This window comes from Psammomys obesus, unplaced genomic scaffold (assembly GCF_907164565.1).
Source record: "Psammomys obesus unplaced genomic scaffold, mPsaObe1.curated_primary_1811, whole genome shotgun sequence".
Classification (NCBI taxonomy): domain Eukaryota; kingdom Metazoa; phylum Chordata; class Mammalia; order Rodentia; family Muridae; genus Psammomys; species Psammomys obesus.
The window spans coordinates 288251-308626 of NW_026590262.1; the positions used below are offsets into that span (position 1 = coordinate 288251).

A 20376-nucleotide genomic window follows, 5' to 3' on the forward strand; every position below is an offset into this window, starting at 1 on the left:
GAATTTCCCATATTTTTTCTTAATACAAGAGTTGTTTTTGCCTCTGGGATGGAAGTGTGCATAAAACAGAGCTACTGTTTGATTTATTTATGTTCATGAAGTAAAGTTGAGTGTACATCTCAGGACAAGGCTTAAAGATGCCTCAGCTTCCAACTTGAATTTGCCTAGTTATTGCTACACTAGACTCCTTCCACACAAACTACTGACTTTATTCTTAAATGAGCCACACACTTCTGAATAACACTCAGATACATAATACTTTGTTCATATCAATCACTAAGTGGCTTTTACATGTTACAAGGCAAGGCTGCCCACTCTCTCTGTATCTCTTCAATATAGTACTTGAAGCCCTAGATCGAATAGTAAGACAAGTAAAGGAGATCAAGGGGATACAAATCAGAAAACAAGTCAAAGTATCACTATTCCCAGATGATATAATATATGAGTAACCCAAAAATGTCTACCAGGGAACTTCTATAGCTGATGAACACCTTCAGCAAAGTACCTGGATACAAATTAAACTCCAAAAATCAGTATCCTTCCTTGTATACAAAAGACAAACAGGCTGAGAAAGAAATTAGGGAAACACCACCCTTAATAAGAGCAACAACAACAACAAAAACCTTAGTGTCTTGGTATAACTCTAACCAAGCAAGTGAAAGACTTATATTAAAAAAACCAAGTCTCTAAAGAAAGAAGTAGAAGATATAAGAAGATGGAAAGATCTCCCATGCTCATAGCTTGGTAGGATTAACCTAGTAACATAGAATAAAATAATAACATCCTACCAAAAGCAATCCACAGACTCAATGCAATTCCCATCAAAATACAAACACAATTCTTTACAGACCTTGAAAGAAAAATTCTCAACTTCATATGGAAAAACAAGAAACCCAGAATTGCCAAAACAATCCTGTACAATGAAAGATTATCTGGAGGTTTCTCCATCCCTGATCTCAAGCTGTACTATAAAACAACAGTAAAACTGCATGGTGCTGGCATAGAAACAGACTGGTAAATCAATGGATTTGAATAGAAGACCCAGAAATAAACCCACACACCTATGGACATCTGATATTTGAAAAAGATGCCAAAACCATACAATGGAAAAAAGATAGTATCTACAACAAATGTTGCTAGTCTAACTGGATGTCCACATGAAGAAAAAAATGCAAATAAACCCATATATATCACCCTGCACACTAGCAGATCAAAGACCTCAACATAAAGCCAGAGACACTAAATCTTTTGGAAGAAAAAGTGGGGAAGAGCCTTGAACTAATTGTCACAGCAGACAACTTTCTGAACAGAACACCAGCAGCTCAGGCTCTAAGATCAACAATTAAGAAACTGGAACTCCGGAAACTGAAAAGCTTCTGTAAAGCAAAGGACGCTGTCAACTGAACAAAATGACAACCTACAAATATTTATAACCAGTCATAAATACCCAGAACAGTCCTCTCAAGAGAGAATTCAGTGAAGAAAATACTATATACTATGGTGCCTAGGTGTCTTTGTTCAGAATATATTGTTGAAAAAATATTTTTAATAAAACATATAAAATAATTACTTCCAAAAGTCATTTTATTAGGCTTGATAGATATGTTTTCCCTTCTAATGGCCTATGCAAATAATTGTCTAATCCAGCACAACAAGAAACTATGTATTACAGTGTTATTAAGAATAAACCAATGTCTATTTGTTTCTTGCTCTAACTAGAATTATTATACTGCCCAATTATTAACTTTTAAGACACATTGATATTTCTGTCATTACTTTTTAGTTTTCATTTCTTAAAATTAAACTACTGTTAGGCAAAGTAGATCAACTTGTCCTTCAGGATAGGAAGGGACAGAAAGCTCTCTTGGACTTAGCACAAGATGTTTAGGCTTTTTCAGTGAAGAAATTAAATATATGGGGTTATTCATCATTGACTAAGAATTTGTGCAATACTTAAAGGATGGGCCTCTATTTCTCATGCTCTTAAACTGCCGTGCTATAGAGATAAAATGCTCTTTAAAATCACTTATTGTAAAATTAGAAATCAATCGCACGTATTTGTGTAATGAACCTTACAATGACAGTAATCCAGGAAGAGCATATATCAAAAACAAAACTCAGTAGCTTCAGTTAAATGCAGGATCTCTCTTTTATGGACTGGGTAAAACTTATTTTGCAGTTTTTACTTGTTTTATTTTTTTAAATAAAACCATGCATAAAAGAATAAAGATAATGCCTTCATATAAATGGTTCCCTCTTGGCTTCATATTTAGGCATTTCAAATGACCTTTCTACATTAAAAATGATCACACTGAACTGAAAATAAGAAAACTAGGTGAAATGCATAACATCTATTTTACAATAACTATCAGTAGAATCTAATGTGTGAGAATATGAGAGTTGGTTTCTTCCAATTAAAACAAATCAAACATCCATCTATGAGAATATAATCATGAAAGGCAAGCCCTGACAATAACAGTAAATGTTGAGTTAAACAATGGAAGAATTATAATAATAACTCATATTATTGATAATAGTCTTTTTTAAACAAGGTCAACTTGTGATTTACTACTTTTTAAAAGTATATCAACTACACACTATAACAAATTTTATTAGGACATTTTCATACACATAAATAATATATTTTGATCATATGTACCACTTTTTGCTCTCTCATGACTACTGATCCCCTTCTTTTTTACAAGTCTTCCTTCTTATTTCACATCTAGTTTTGTTGTTGTTGTTGTTGATTTATTTCATGGAAGAGATCATTTGTAAGACATGTGCACCTTAACAAGGGCCATACTGATGAAGAAAATGTTTTATTTTTGGCCCATCATTCTTTAGCTATCAATAGACACTAAGGCAGAGGTGGGGGCTCATGGCCTCAAAAAGCTCTCATTCTTCCATTACTGAAATTATTTTTCTAATATCATGTGTATATATATATATGCATGCACGTACCTATCAGAATAATGTGGATTTTTGAGCATGTGCAAGGCACAATGCATTTGTGGTAATCAAAGAACCACTTTTGGAAGTCCGTTATTTCTTTTTACCATAGATTCTGAGGCTCTTACTAACCACATGATGGAATGCTAAAAGGCTTAATCTTGTACAAGTTTTATGCAAGTAACTACAACTACTTATTTCTAATAATTTCAATAGATGAAAGCAATTAAAATGGACAACTTTATGTTGCTCATTAGACTCTCAGAATTACCCAAATGAAGGAGTTAAAGACAAAATAAATATACAATACATGAATAAATATGAAGATATCTTTTCTCAAAAGTGGCTGAACTACAACATAAAAGGGAATTTTCTAGAGCCAACTCCAGATTCTTTCCACAATGTTATTTTGTTCCTATACAATGGGAGATGACATACCACTAAACCTTTTGGTGTATGCTTTGTCCGAAATCATTATGATAGTGTGTGTGCTTTCTTTTTGATACTAAGTAAAATTCCTGATAAGTATCCTGTGAGCATAAGGCAAGGATAGCAAGCTGGTGTATATATAGATGCACTGTTTAATGTTTAGACAGCATATAAAAACTAAATTAAACTGTGATATAATCAGTGGAATTCAAATGTTTAAATCGTCATCAATGTCATTCGTAAACAAAACAGCTACAAATAAATTTCCTTTTGTCACCTACATGTTTACCTGTAATTGTCTTGTTCTTAAAAGCTCCATTGGGTTCCAGATTCTGGCTATTATATGTAAAGCTGCTACGAACATGGTTGAGCAAATGTCCTTGCTGTATACTTGAGCATATTTTGGATATGTGCCTAGGAGCGTTATAGCTGGATCTTGAGGTAGCACTATTCCTAATTTTCTGAGAAAGTGCCATATTGATTTCCAAAGTAGTTGTAAAACATTATATTCCCACCAACAATGGAGGAGAGTTCCCCTATCTCCACATCTTCTCCAGCATGTGTTGTCACTTGAGGGTTTTTTTTTTTTTTGTATCTTAGCCATTCTGATGGTTGTAAGGTGTAATTTCAGCATAGTTTTGATTTGCATTTCCCTGATGACTTAGGACACTGAGCATTTCTTTAAGTGTTTCTCTGCCATTTGGTATTTCTCTATTGAGAATTTTCTGTTTAGCTGTGTACCTCCTTTTTTAATCGGAATGCTTGGTTTGTTGGTGTTTAACTTCTTGAGTTATTTATATATTCTGGATATTAACCCTCTGTCAGATATAGGGTTGGTGAAAATCCTTTCCAAGTCTGTAAGCTATCATTTTGTCTGATGAAATTGCCTTGGATACAGAAATTGTGGTATATTTATAAAATGGAATACTACTCAGCAATTCAAAACAAGAAAATCATGAAATTTGAAGGTAAATTAATGCAACTAGAAAAGATCATCCTGAGTGAGTTAATCAGAAGCAGAAAGACACACATGGTATATACTCACTTATAAGTGGATATTAAACATATAATATAGGGTAAACATACTAAAATCTCAACTCCTTAAGAAGCTAAACAAGAAGGAGGACCCTAGGGAAGATGTTCAATCTTCCTTCAGAAGGGCAAACAGGATAGATATCAGACACAGGAGAACACAGGAAATAGGACAGGAGCCTACCACAGGGAGCCTCTGAAAGATTTTATCCAGCAGAGTATTGAAGCAGATGCTGAGATTCACAGCTCAACCTTGAGCAGAGGTCAGGAATCTTATGAAAGAAGAAAGATATAGAAGGGGAGGGGATAGAAGCTCCACAAATAGAACAACAGAGCCCAAAAACCTGGACCTAGTGTGTCCTGCGGTGACAGATACTCTAATCAAGGACCATGCATGGAGAGGACCTAGAACCCTTGCTCAGATGTAGCCCATAGGCAGCTCAGTCTCCAAATGAGTTCCCTAGTAAGGGGAGCAGTGACTGTCTCTGGCATGAACTCAGTGACTCAATTTTTGATCACCTCCCCCTGGAGGATACAGCCTTGTCAAGCCACAGAGGAAGAAAATGCAGCCAGTCCTGATGAGACCTGATAGGCTATGGTCAGACTGAAGAAGAGGAGGATCTCTTCTATCAGTGAACTAGGAGAGAGGCATAGGAGGAGAAGATGGAAAGAAGGTGGGACTGAAAGAAGATGAGGGAAGGGGTTACAGCCAGGATTCAAAGTGAATAAATTGTAATAAATATTAAATACATTTTTAATTTTTTTTCAAAAAAATTAACAACAAAACACTCCCTCAGTGAGCTGGGCGTGGTGGCACAGACCTTTAATCCCAGCACTCTGGGGGCAAAGGCAATCAGATCTCTGTGAGTTAAAGGCTACCCTGGTCTACAAAGCGATTTGCAGGACAGCCAGGGCTGTTACACAGAGAAACCCTGTTTCAAAAATCCAAACAAAGAAACAAACAAAAACAAAATAAAACCTCATTCAATGGGTCACAAAACAAAATAAAACAAAATAGACATAAAGGTGGGAAGTGGATTTTTTTTTAGGGAGAGAGAGAGCTTGAGAGGGTGGGAGAACAGAATAATTAGAATGGTTTTTATACATGGATAAAAGCATCAAAGAAAAAAATGAATTACTTAAAACAAACTGCAATACCTAGGGTCTACATGTTGCAGACTGGAAATACTACTCTCTCATACATTTTGGAGAAAGTAACTAATAAACCTTATTGTTAGTCCCATCGTGTGTTTTAATATGAGTTGAACAATTGATGCAAAAACAGAAGCAACAGTACTGTAATTTGAGCCATGATAGTAGCATGTCAATTTAAGAAATACATTAGCAAAGGAATTTCAGGAAAGCTTTTTTAATATTATTGAATTCTGGACACACTCATGTTGCTGTACCTAAAGTGACACTAGTTCTAATCTGAACTAGTAAAAGTAAAGTAAAGACTGAAAAAGTAAAGAAATAATATTCCTTGAATTGTGCCTTTCAATAACTATTTCTCAATTAGTTCTCCTTTGGAAATAGAAATGTATGTAATGACCAAAATTTAAGTGACAGGTTAAGAAAAGAAAAATTCTTTCTATCCTAAGTCCCCTGGTAACACCTCCTACTTCTTAGAGTCAACCAGAGTTCTCCTGTGCATCTTTTAGATCCTTTAATGCATATACAAACATATGTATGGACATATGTCTCCATGATATATGTACATTGGAAGGAGATGTAGAAACATACTGAAAACAATTTGTAAAGTAGTTTTATACTTTGTCCTAAAATTATAGCATTCTTGTTTTCAGTCTTCTAATTGTCTTTCTTTCTTTCTTTCTTTCTTTCTTTCTTTCTTTCTTTCTTTCTTTCTTTCTTTCTTCCTTCCTTCCTTTCTTTCTTTCTTTCTTTCTTTCTTTCCTCCCTCAGTTCTAGCTCCCTCATATTTCTAGTTTCCTCCATTTTCAGCATATAGTCAAGGACAAACATCTTCCTTAATAGAAATGACGTCATCTTGTAAGTGGGCTTAGTACTAGTCTACTTGAAAGGAGTGCTATTGCCATAATTAAAAAAAAATGTGTCTCAAAAAGGAATACACTTTTTATATTTATATACTTTATATACTTTTTATATAATACACTTTTTATATTTATATACTTTATATTTTTACACTAAACTTTATTGATATCTGAAAAGCAAGCATTTTTGTATTTTCTAACAATTGCTTTGATATGTTTCAATACTGGCATTTTTCCATTGGGCTATTTTCCCATCCCAAGAGTTTAAAAAAAATGGATTTGCCTCAAGCCTGTTGATTAATTTTTGGAAATTCAAATTAAAGCAGAATATGAATTCTGTGAAGAACGTAATTGTGCAAAGGATAACTCATATAATTCCATAATTTTTATCAAGGTAACTGAAACAATGTTTTTTGTAGTTCCTAGTAAAATGATCTCAGAATAACCAAGATTTTGGCACCTTTTAGGTGCTTGGGGGCTTTTACTACGTTTTCAGACTAATGCCTCACACTTTGAAGCATCCTGTCTCTTTTTCTTAGAATTCACAGTAATGGCCAATGTCCCTGTGATCAAAGACATGGTCATGGTTGACTACATTATTTCTAACCCTGAAAGATATCTCGAACTGTGCCAGCTGGACAGGAGTTGATACTTAGATCTGAACTTCAACTGCATTGAGCTACAGTGTCTCTAAAAGACAACATTTGAATATCTTTGGTTTTATGAGAGAGGATCAATCCAGTCTAGCTATATATGAAACAATTCTTTAGCTACTAACTCACTGGCAATTTCAGAAAGCTATATTGAATGCAAATGTAGGTTTTTATGTCACACATCCTACTTTCAAACATAGATCTCTAGACATGAAAAAAAATAGTTTGTATGGTAAGCACAAAGATGAGGAATAAATATTACACCCTAATATTATCTATTTCAATTCCTGTCTCCCAGATTGCTACGGTGAAATGTGTTTGTTCACAGGATGAAATACAGTACTTAACTTGAAGTTAATTTTATTTTCAAAGAAAATTGTATTAAAATAGATAAAGGCTTTGTTTCAAAATGAGAGAAACAGAGCTAATGCATTTTATCCACGTTTGAGCATTTCATTAAAAGCTTAATGTTGAAAGTGACATTTTCAAGCTACAATAATAGTGACAAATGCAAATGTGATAGGATGATGGAACAGCACCATGATAAATCAACTAAAATGAGACAAATCACTCAAGTGGAGGAAAGAGGCAACTCTGTTGATACAGAATCAACATTTGCCATGGTCTTAGGACAAGGTAATTGTGAATGAGCATACTTGCGTTTTTTATCTGTACAGGGAAATTTGAAAATTTAAGGTTTGAGTGGATCTGATTCTCATCTCTATGGACACTGCAGATAGAATTCAAATGGCAACTTTGACTCATGATTTTGTTTATATATTTGTGCCTTAGCACATCAAAAAAAAAAAGCTATTTTTCCCTGTAGTTTCTAAGAATGTCTTTCAGTTATAGGGACTAAGACTGAAGCATTTCTGGTTTCTTTTCCTTGCTTGCATCTATTTTTCTTCATATGTGTATGCCGATTATGACATCTTTCAGAGTCCATCAGACACAGGGAATAGACGTGCAATATTTTACTGACTTGAAAATGCACTGGAAAAAAAGCTTTCCAGTAGGCAAAACTTAGGCATTTGCATTTGGATTTTCTCTTTCTTATGCAGAGAAACAAGGAAAGCAGAGAAATCTCCTGAGATTCCCTATAGCTCATAGAGTAGCCATTCTTCTTACTTATTAGCCTGTATTTGGTTTAGGCTTTTGTTTTCATAGTAAAAATTTGTCTTTCTCTCCTTTTCTTAACCACTGTTACTATCAATGCCAACATCATCATCATGTTTATTATTATCATAACCAATTTGCTTTAAAGAGTCTCTTCCTATTCTAGATGCAATTACATCTCTAATTGATCTTCATTTATATATATTATATAAAATTTCTCACTCCTATATTATCAAATAAATATAAGTATGTAATTTTCTTCCTAGTTTCATGCTGCTCCAAGTTCCCAATTATTTCTCAATTCTAATTTCTTTCATGTAACTAATTTCAGATCATTTTGTCACTGTGTCTACTGCTGTCCAAACTTATACTCTTAACATCTACTAATTTAATTAGAAGAAATTTTCACAATTTAATCTGTATTTCTTTCTCTCATTACTTATTTTCTCATTCTACTAAAAAGGATAAGCTATTTGCTGTATCCTGCTAAAAAAATCATGCTTTCATATGGAAAATAGAATACCATCTTGTCCTCTTAAGTACAGTGTAGGGTAGATTAATAAGACATAAATATGTATTCTCATCTTATTAAACATATAATGTTCCATTAGAGTACCAAGGATAAGAAATTATTGTACCTTAAAATATTACAGAAGAGGACCTTAGAAAGATGTCAAGCACTTGATATGGTCTAAACTAAATGGTCTATGTAAATAAGGTTGTGAAGGAATACTAGTGTATACTGTAGTGGAAAATAAAAGGGAGAAGATAAAACTCAATGGCATTCATTCACTATAGAATTGAAAGTGATATTCTCTTCATTTATCTTTTATAAGCCCTTTAAAAATCCTGCACTTTTTCCTTTACATACTTACTACATCACAAAGTGGTGAGTTTGCACTGATAAGTCCAACCTCTTCATTCATTTATCTTTTAGAACCATAAGTATCACTTTTAAAAAGTGATATCCGCATGAGTGTTACTCAAGCAGAGACTCTTAGTAACAGAGGCCATAGAGAATGAAGTGGACACCCACAAACTAGACAAGTCTCCAAGCAGAAAGAGGTGAACACCAAGCCACCCACAAAAAATTTGAGCCAAAATTTACCCTGCTTACAACATGTGCAGGGATAAAGATAGAGCAGAGGTTGAGAGAATGCCCAAAGACACACCCTATCAGTGAGTGCCAATCCATGACACCATGAATGATGCTCTTTTAAGCTTGAAGATAGGAACCTGACAGAATTTTCCTCTGAGAGGCTTTACCTAACAGTGCCTCAAAACAGAAGCTGAGACTCACAACCAAACAATGGATGATTCATAGAAGTCTATGGAAAAGTGGGAGGAAAGAGAAAAGGACCTGGAGGTGATAGGAATTCCACAAGAAAACCACAGAGCCAATTAACCAGGGCCCAGCGGGGCTTGTTGAGACTGAAGCATCAACCAAGGATCATGCATAGACTGGACTTAAGCCCCCTACAAAAGTGTAGCAGATGGGAAGCTTAGGCCTTATGTGGGTCCTCTAGTAAAGAAAGTGGGGACTGAATTGGACAAGGACTCACTTACAAGCTTTTTGATCACTTTCTCCAGGCAGGACTTCCTTGAGAGGCCACATTGGAAAAGGACATGCTCAGTTCTGATGCAACTTAATTTGGGGAGCTAGATTGGAAAGGAAGCTTCCTTTCTGAGGAAAAGGGGAAGAGGAGAGAAGGAAGAGAGACTTGAAGGGGAGGAGGGGTGAGAATACAACAAGGATGCAAAGTGAATAAAAAATTAAAAATATTGGTCAAACATGGCAGCAACCAGCAAGCACCATATCTAAGGAGCACAGGATCTGAAACTCTGAAATTGGTGAGTGGAGGGGCAGCTGAACCCAAAAAATTTACATTGAGGCTTCCTGGGTGAGAGGAGACAACCCATGAGCTGGGAAAGTTTGTATCCATCCAGGTCACCTGTGGTCTGTGGATGTCTCCAGGAAATGAGAGTGGCAATTATTAAACCCCATTGCACTTCCCCTTGTCCCAAGCATGAGCCTCCCTGCTCAGAAGAGGCATCAGTGGTTACCCCAAGCAAAAGACTCCATGCTTGGTGACTGAGACAGCAGGAGGCTGTCCAGAGTACAAGTTTCCTGCCTGAAGACAAATCAGTGGATACCACTGAGCTGATGGATCTCCTACACTCTCATTTGCCCCTGTGGGACCAAATCTGAGTGTAGAGAACAGGGGGAACTGCTATGCTTTCCTATTAGGCCTTCGAGCAAGCAAATGTGTCTTCAAGTTGAGGGCATGCAAAGCCCCAGGTCCAGTGTCCCTCTACTCTAGCAACCAGACATCAGATCTCTCCCACTCACAACCACACTGTAGGCAACAAAGGGATCCCTGGGACAGCATTCTCAATATGGAACCCCTGTTCGGTGGGTCTCCCAGTGGTGTCCAGACAAAAAAATCCTGGAGCCCAGACAGATCTGAATACCAGGAGAACAGTACAAATGGCCTGTAAGACACTGAAGTATTCAGTGTGCATGGACATTGTGCCCTAGAACAATACCAGCACCTCCTCCTGTGCTTAAGCTCCACGCTTCCAGGCATGTACATGCTCTAGCACCCTATCCTTCAAAGCACCCTTTCACACACACTCCCACTCTTCTTACATGTGCCTGTGGCTTTCCTCACTCAATTACAGGTGAAACACCAACACCCACTGTCTAACAAGTGAACCTCTCTCATCTTCCTCAAGAATACTCCAGAAACCAGAGACAGAAAGAGCCAGTCTGAAGTATAGATGCCAGGAACAAAGAGCAAGGTTTACTGGACAAGCACATGGCTAGAGGTCAACGTAAGAACACATCAAACAAAAATCAGGACATCATAAGAGTCCCTGTACTCTGTCCAAAGTTTGGTTATGAGTTTCAGCATATGTTATGAAAGAAGTAGAGAAAAATACCTAGAGGGGACAGGAGCTCCACAAGGAGAGCAACAGAATCAAAAACTCTGGGCACAGGGGTCTTTTCTGAGACTGAAACTCCAAACAAGGACCATGCTTGGAGATAACCAAGAACCCCTGCACAAATGTAGCCCATGGCAGCTCAATGTCCAAATTGGCTCCCTAGTAATGGGAAAAGGGACTATCTCTGACATGAACTCAAGGGTTGGCTCCTTGCTCACCTCCACCTGGGAAGTGGCCAGCCTTACCAGGGCACAGAGGAAGATTATGAAAGACAGTCCTGATGAGACCTGGTAGGCTAGGGTCAGAGGGTAGAAGAGGAGGACTGACCCTATCAATGGACCTTCGGAGGGGTATGGAAGGAGATGAGGGAGAGAGAATGTGTTTGGGAGGGGATGAGAGAAGGTTCTACAGCTGGGATACAGAGTGAATAAATTGTAATCAATAAAAATAAAATATTTTTTTTAAAAATCAGGCTTAAAAACATTAAAAACAGCATGGCTTCACCAGCAACCTCAAAAAAATTAGATATGCTAATTCATTAGAAACACAGAAAAATGATTTCAAATCTATGTTTATCCAGTTATTAGAGGCACATAAAGAGGAAATGAACAAAGCTCTCAAAGAAATATAGTCAAATACAGCCAAACAAATGGAGTCATTATAGAGAGGAAACAAACAATAAAGTAGAGACCGTCACAGAAAGACAGGAATCCACATTCAAACAGATGAAGGAATGTTACAAGATATGAAAACAGAATTAGAATCAATAAAAAAATCAAACAGAAAACCCTGAAGCTGGAGAACTTAGAGAAAAGATCAGGAACCACAAACATAAGCATCAGCAAAAGAATAGAAGATATGGAAGAGAGAATTTCAAGCACTGAAGATACAATTGCAGAAATTGATTCATCTCTAAAAGGAAAACTAAAATCAGAAAAGTTCCAAACACAAACATCCAAGAAATCAAGGAGGCCATGAAAAGACAAAATTTCAGAAAAGTATTGGACAAAATCCAAAACCCACTCATGTTTAAAGTCTTGGAAAGATCAGAGTTATGAGGCACATGCCTAACATAGTAAAGACAACATACTGCAAACCCATAGGCAACATCAAACTACACGGGGAAAAACTTAAATCAATCCCACTGAAGTCAGGGACAAGGCAAGGCTGCCCACTGTCTCCTTATCTCTTCAACATAGTACTTGAAGTCTTAGCTAGAGCAATAAGACAACTACAGGAGATCAAGGGGATACAAATCGGAAAGGACAAGGTCAAAGTGTCACTATTTGCAGATGATATAATAGTATATATGAATGACCCCAAAAATTCTTCCAAGAAAATCCTTCAGCTGATAAACACCTTCAGCAAAACAGCTGAATAAAAAAATTAACTCAAAAATATCAGTAGCCCTCCTGCATACTAAAGACAAAAGGGCTGAGAAAGAAATTAGAGGAACTACACCCTTCACAATAGCCACTGATAACATAAAGTACCTTGGTGTGACTCTAAAAAAACAAATGAAACACCAATTTGAAAGAAACTTCAAGTTTCTGAAGGAAGAAATTGAAGAAGCTATCAGAAGATGGAAAAATCTCCCATACTGATGGATTGGTAGGATTAACACTCTGAAAATGACTATCCTGCCAAAAGCAATCTACAGATTCAGTACAATTCCCATCAAAATACCAACACAATTCTTTACAGAACTTGAAAGAAAAATTCTCAATTTCATATGGAAAAAAATAGAAGTGTTAAAAACAGTCCTGTACAACAACAGATAGTCTGGCAGTATCACCATCCCTGATATCAAGCAGTACTCTAGAGCAATAGTAATAAAAACTGCATGGTACTGACATAGAAACATAATGGAGAATAAATGGAACCAAATAGAAGATCCAGAAATGACCCCATACACCTAAAGATAACTGATTTTTGACACAGAAGCTAAAACCATACAGTGGAAAACAGATAGCATCTTCAACAAATCTTGCTGGTCTAACTGGATGTCTACATGTAGAAAATGCAAATAGATCTATATTTAACACCCTGCACAAAACAAAAGTCCAAATGGATCTAAGACCTCAACATAAAATCAGACACTCTAAATCTGTTTGGAGAAAAGTGGGGAAGAGCCTCTACCTCATTGGCACTGGAGACAACTTCCTAAACAAAACACCAACAGTACAGGCTCTAAGATCAACAATCAATAAATGGGACCTCATGAAACTGAAAAAGCTTCTGTAAAAGGAAAGACACTGTCCTCAGAACAAAACGACAGCGTAGGCTGTCGTACCTGGAAAAGCTCTTCACCAACCCTTTGTCTGAAAGAGGGCCAATATCCAGAGTATATAAAGAACTCAAGAAGTTAAAAAGGGACAAATCAAGTAATCCAATTAAAAAGGGGGGTATAGAGCTAAACAGATAATTCTCAATAGAGGAATATCAAATGGTAGAGAAACACTTAAAGAAATTGCAGCCAGCCCTGAAGATACCTGATAAAACAGGGTCAGATGAAAGGGGAGGAGGTCCTCCCCTATCAGTGGACTTGGAAAGGGGCAGGGAGGAGACCAGGGAGGGAGTGTGGGGTTGGGGAGGGAATGAGGGAGTGGGATACAGCTGGGACACAGAGTTAACAAAATGTAACTAAAAAGAAAAATAAAATAAAATAAAAAGTATAAAAAAAAAGAAATGCTCAATGTCATTAGTCATCAAGGAAATGCAAATTAAAACAACTCAAAGATTTCACCTTACACCCATAAGAATGGCTAAGATCAAAAACTTAAGTGACAGTACATGCTGTTGAGGATGTTGAGAAAGGGGAAGCCTCCTCCATTACTGTCTGTAATGTAAACTTTACTTTGGAAATCAATCTGGTGCTTTCTCAAACAATTAGGAATAGCGCCACAACAAGATCCAGCTATACCACTCCTAGGCATATATCCAAAATATGCTTAAATATACAATAAGGACAGTTGTTGTATGTTCATTGCAGCTTTATTCATAATAGCCAGAATCGGGAAACAACCTAGATGTCCCTCAACTGAGGAATGGATACAGAAATTGTGTTATATTTACACAATGGATTACTATTCAGCAATTAAAAACAAGGAAATCATGAAATTAGCAAGCAAATGGTGGAAACTAGAAAAAATCACCCTGAGTGGAGTATCTCAGAAGCAGAAAAGTACATATGGTATCCACTCACTTATAAGTGGGTATTAGACACATGATAGAGAATAAACACACTAAAATCTGTATACCTAAAGAAGCTAATCAAGAAGGAAAACCCTTGGTAAGATGATCAATCCTCATTCAGAAAGGCTCAGAGGAGGGTTAAAACAGGGAAAAGGACAGGAGCCTACTGCAGAGGGCCTCTGAAAATCTCTACCCAGAAGTGTATGGAAGCAGATGCTGAGATTCATAGCCAAAATTTGTGCAGAGTGCATGGAATCTTATGAAAGAAGGAGAAGATAGGAAGACCTCGAGGGGACAGAAGCTCCACAAGGAAAGCAATAGAACCAAAAAATCTGGGCACAGGAGCCTTTTCTGAGACTGATATTCCAAGCAAGGACCATACATGGAGTTAACCTAGAACCCCTGCACAGATGTAGCCCATGGCAGCTCAGTATCCAAGTGTGTTTACTTGTAATGGGAACAAGGACTGTCTCTGACATGAACTCAGTGGCTAGCTCTTTGGTCACCTCCCGCTGAGGGGTAGCAGCCTTACCAGGCTACGGAGGAAGACAATGCAGCCAGTCCTGATGAGACCTGATAGGGTAGGGTCAGAGGGAATGGGAGGAGGTCTTTCCTTCTCAGTGGACTTGGAGCGAGGCATTGGAGAATATGAGGGGAGAGGGTGGGATTGGGTAGAGACGAGGGAATTGGCTACAGTTGGGATACAAAGTGAATAAACTTGTATTAATTTAAAAAAATTAAATATAAAATATTAAAGAGTGACATCTGCAGAAGAAAGAGTAGAGAAAAAGAAAATTTGTAAAAATCATAGTTCATTATATGTGCACATTAAAATAGTAAGTGGTCACACAAATGCCTGTTTTACTACTGGTTGATAGTAATAACCAATTACTCTTATCAGGCAAAGATACTTATTATTTTGAGCAATTTTACATCTCTGGATGAAATGAGGCTTTCCATGAATGGCTTAGTAGATAACTATCTCTCCACTTTGAGGGACCTTCTAGTATTTCATTCATACTACCACATACACTTAATTTATTTCAAATACTATATTTATTAATGTAACATTGTCTTTGCCCATTGAACATCTTTTGGATATATACCTGATTCACCTCTCAGTTTTTCTAAGCACCCAGTACTTAGTTTTGCAAATATGGTTCAGACTTGTAATATGTGGTGAGCAAGCAATCTTATTGAAAGCTGACTCTTGGCCTGTTAATCATATAACTTCATTTCAAAAATTGAGTTCCTGGGCAGTGACCACAAATTTGTAGAAAATTGAAAGAACTTAATTTTTTTTTTCTTCAGGAAAACTGAACTTAGCTGTCTTTTTAGCAATTTTTTCAATTAAAAGATTACTTGTTTTGCCAGAATTATGATAATACAACTTATGGAATATGTTCAAAAGTGGGTATATTCAGAGGCATTATACTTAAAGAAGAAATAAATATAGAATTTAGTTTTCATGTTTATATTTGCCAACAATAGAAATCAAAACTCAAAGAAAGTAGTATAATTATATTATTGATGAAAAACAAAGTGATACATGAATTGCTATATAATATTTAGATTTAAAGTCTCCCCCTTTATAAAACATCAATAATACTTAACAGTGCATTGTGTTACACTAAACAATTTAGAAAGGGCATTTGTCATTTAAAAAGAATCAGAACAATTCAGTTCTCAAAATCATCAGAAAAATTCCTTTCTAATAACAATTGTTTTTTTTTCTTTAATACAGTTTTTTTCTGATTCAGAGTAAAAAGAAACAAATGGAAAAATCAGTCTCTTCTACAGACTAATAACTATTTTGTAATGTTAAACAAACAAAAATTTAATCTGCATTCTTTAAATCAAAATATTCACCATCTCTGAGAGGTGTATAATCTTTCTTTTGCTAATTTTAGATAAATAATTTCAAGTCAGCAATTTCAATATTAAAGTAACTTGGAATTGAAAATATCTGATATAGTAAATTAAAGCCTTTTCTAACAGATTCTAAAGGTTAAAGAGTCTTAAATATGCAAAATAGCATGCATTACAATAAAATTTTAACTTTATATCTGCATAGATATTTAAAACAACTGAGTATTTTAGTGCAAGCATTGTACTTGATGTGTGTTTTTATAGGTGTTCATGCAAGCAAACTCATTTGCTCATATTCACTTTCTGCCACAGTCCTACTTTAAATAGCTATAGTGACAATGTCTGCTATTAGGATTACTTGTAGGCTAGAATAAAACAAGGACAGTTTTGAACATGACAAATGCTAAGTAAAATTTAAGATGCTTAAATTTAGAAATAGTTTAAAATAATGCCAGAATAAATCAAATGACATGCTTGGCAATTCCCTTTAACAATAAGCCTGAAAATGTTCTTCAGTGGAAAGTATTCCTACACCTGAGCCATTTCACAAAACTGTAACATAAGTTTTCACTGGAACATACCTTTAAAATTTGGCCTGATTCTTGCATCATATCCTGATGTCCTTCCCATTAATTTATCCAAGAAATCTGAAGGAGATAGGGTCTGTGATGGATGTTTTCCAGACCTGGAGTCATGGTCTTTGCAGAAAGCTTCCCTAAACACATTATTAACTATTTTAGTAAGAATTACACCTTCATTCTCTGAGAACTAATACAGAACATTTGAACCACATTATAGAAAAAATTTGAAGTATTGATCAACTTCTGAACTTGCACAGTCTGTAAAGTTAACTTCACCTGATGAAAAGAATAAATCCTAAGTAATATCACCCAAGTTTTTAAGCTTTAATGATATTTTGTTTAAGGTGGGATAATGTATATATTTTCAGGTTCCAGATTTTATGGATATACAAAGGATTTGTTTTAGAATCATCAGAGACCTGAAGGTAGTTTGTTAAATTCATGTGATAATGTAAAATCATTTTATGACTTTAAAATTGTTATGGTATTTCAGCTTTAAGTCTATCTGTTATTTTTTATGAGAAATATGTAAGAATCTGATAGAGTGAATAATTCAATTATAACATGCATATTTTCTCACTTGCTACCATTCTATTACAGCTATCATGTACTAGTCTTTCCCAAAGTGATGTCTAAAAAAAGAACCTTCACTTGGAATTTTTCCACCATTTTAAAATAGATCAACAATGAGTATGTTAGTTCAATTATTCTATCAGTTTTTATTAGTATATGAACATATGAATTGCAGATTATCCAATAAAGCATTAATTGAGTATCAATTTTAAATTATTTGACATTTTATATTACCAAGACCTGTAAAGGGTGATTGAGAAATGTCTCAGACTTTGATATTCATATTAGAAGTCATAAGAACATATAAAATCGCATATTTTTGCAACAAAATACATTATTTAACAATGCATTAGTAGTTGAGTGAATGTCACCAGAGTGTTTCTGTGTACATATATGTGTATATATATGGATGTGTTTGAAATTTGGTTATTTCATACCAGTTTTTCAAATCAGAGGTATTAATTATAAGTACAAAGATAATATGAACATTTGGTACGAGTTAAAACTTGATACAGTCATCCAGAAATACTCACATTCCCATATGCTGATTCTGCTGATTAACCAAGCGTTATTTTATTATGATGGTGGTTGGAGTGAGGCTGATGATGATGATGGTGATGATGAGGATGATGATGATGATGGTGGTGGTGGTGGTGGTGATGACTCTAATGAAAACCCAGCCTACAATCTTTCTTAATGATAGTTAGAGGTTGTTAGAGGTATAAACCTGAAAGGAACATAGTGGGTTTTCCCAGTTCCCATAACATTATTTCTACGTATTCAATTTCTCTTGGTTCTGTAAAAAAATAGCATAAAATCTTGTAAAACAATAAATATCATATGTTTTGTTTTAATAGCATTTTTTGTCTAGCCTGTCTTAGACTCTATGTCATTAACTGGCTATTTCACTCACTGGCAATACAATTGATATTTTGAAGGATCAATTGATTTCAAAATTAGTAAATTATATAGAAAATACAAGCATGCAAATAATTAGTTCTCACTTGTTTTAATTATACACAGACCATTTCTCATACAGGCATAAATACAAAGATGTCATTTTAATTAAATTTTGATATGCAATCAATTTTCAAATAGACCAAAGAGTAGGATGTAGTTGTATAAAAATATTTACTATTTGAAAAAAAAATTCCCAAATCTTACACTTCATAGTATGATTCTAGTTGTTGAAATATAACAGAAGTCCCAAGTTGGTTGAGAATCATGGTTCTTATTTATTTTACATAAAATCAGCATGCTCTTGGGAAATTAATCCAATCACTTTCACAATATGAAAAAAAAGAACATTGCATCCAATAATCCCTTTACATGACTTCCAAAAAAAATTGAAAGCAAAAGATATCAACCTTATATAGAAATGTAAAGAACACACAAGTCACTAGTTTAATCTTAATATCACATTGACTGTGAAAATGTGTGTTGAAATGCACAGAGTACAGTGAAGCTATGCAACATAAAACTTGCTTTTGTGAACATTTACCTCCCTCCCACCATAATTAAGCTTTTTAAATGAACAAAAGAGACCAAACTATCCTCTACAACATTAAGAGAGTATGGTTCAGGGAACAGACAAACAGATCATTGCATACTTTCTCTTTCAAACAGTTTTCATGTGGAAAACGTCGGCATGCAAAATCATTTCACCTACCTGAAGTGGTTTGTCTCTAAGAAAAATGCAAACAAGGCTGTCAAAATGTTCACTAGCTGCCGGTTCATTCCTGTTTCTGTGATGCTTGTGGAAAATATCCCGAAATAATTCCAAAGAGAAGCCTAGGACAAAGTGTCTATTTATTGCCCAGATTCAAAATCTGGCAGGAATCTAGTTTCCTTGAAAATCAAAAAGAGATTTGGGGTAGTACAGTTTGCTGAGAAAAAACAAAAAGTGCCAGTCCTGGGCATCATGATCAGGTCAAACCGAGGCTCAGGACCATCAGTTAGCCCAGAAGAGACAAAGCCTCAGAACTGATGAATCCCCTATCTGCTTTTCCTGAAAGAAAAAAAAATGCTTCTACCTTAATCGCATCACCATGCAAAGGGGGCTGGTGACAATGCCATGCTGTAAGTCTGGCTGCTGTGGCTTTTGTTTTATATCTTTTCTATTCAGCAAAGCCCGTTTCTTTAGGAAATGTTCTCTTTTTAAAAGAAGTTGTAAATGAGGGAGAAGAAAAGACTCTGTGCGTTGGAGTGTTTGGGTGAAAGAGGGAAAATTTGCTGAGATCCTGTGCTGGAATGAGGGCTACAGAAAGAAACGGAGACGTGATCTTACCCAGCCTATAAATTTCTGCACTCGGACAGCTCCTAGCTCTGAAGTGCGCATGTTTCCTTTTTCAGTAGCTTGGGGAGGGGGTCGGAGAGAGGCATTCAAGAGGAGACGCGCCCGCTGTCGAAATGCAAAGAGTGACCGATCCTTTGGTAAAGGGTTACTGAAAGGGGTACGATGGCAAGGGTTCGGCTAGAGGGGAAAAGGCGAGAGGGGCTGGGGTCTGAGCTCCTAGAAATACTTGTCTGCCCGTGGGTAAGGCGGGACAGGAGTTTGAAGCAGAAGAGAATGGCGTGAGGCTTAGGCAACTGGAAAGTAAACTAGGAAAACAGAACAAGATCCAGAATACTGAAATTATGATAGGGGTATGAGAAATCAACATCTGGTCAGTAGAAGCCAGCAGAAAAGTGAAGTCCTGTGCTGAAGTGGAGAGTACATTTTCTCAGAGACACTTTTCTGTAAAAAAAAAAAAAAAAAAAAAAAAAAAAAAAAAAAAAAAAAAAAAAAAGGTTCCAGAAGAGCAGCGATTTAATTTAGAACATCTTTCTACCTTTCTCGGCTCTTGAGAGTTTTCTTTTGATTTTCGCCTCTTGTTCCCAACAGATCTATATTCTTACATTCTACTGTTCAGTGGCTCAAAATCTTTGGGCATCCTCAAGTCACAGATAAAATACGAAAAGGGAAAGAAAAAGAGAGAGAGAGAGAGAGAGAGAGAGAGAGAGAGAGAGAGAGAGAGA

At 35.8% G+C, this 20376-nt stretch overlaps 1 protein-coding gene across 1 annotated transcript in view; it reads right to left on the bottom strand.

Annotated features, from left to right (window-relative positions):
- Window positions 1-19675, bottom strand: part of Glra2 (glycine receptor alpha 2) — a 246604-nt gene extending 226929 nt beyond the window's left edge. Inside the window, exons 1-3 of the mRNA XM_055606743.1 lie at window positions 19646-19675; window positions 19028-19149; window positions 16786-16919 (exon numbers count right to left, since the gene is read on the bottom strand). Of these exons, the coding sequence (XP_055462718.1) occupies window positions 16786-16919; window positions 19028-19095 (202 nt within the window). The 5' untranslated portion in view covers window positions 19096-19149; window positions 19646-19675. The remainder of the gene's footprint in view (window positions 1-16785; window positions 16920-19027; window positions 19150-19645) is intronic.
- Between the last annotated feature and the right edge of the window lie 701 nt (window positions 19676-20376).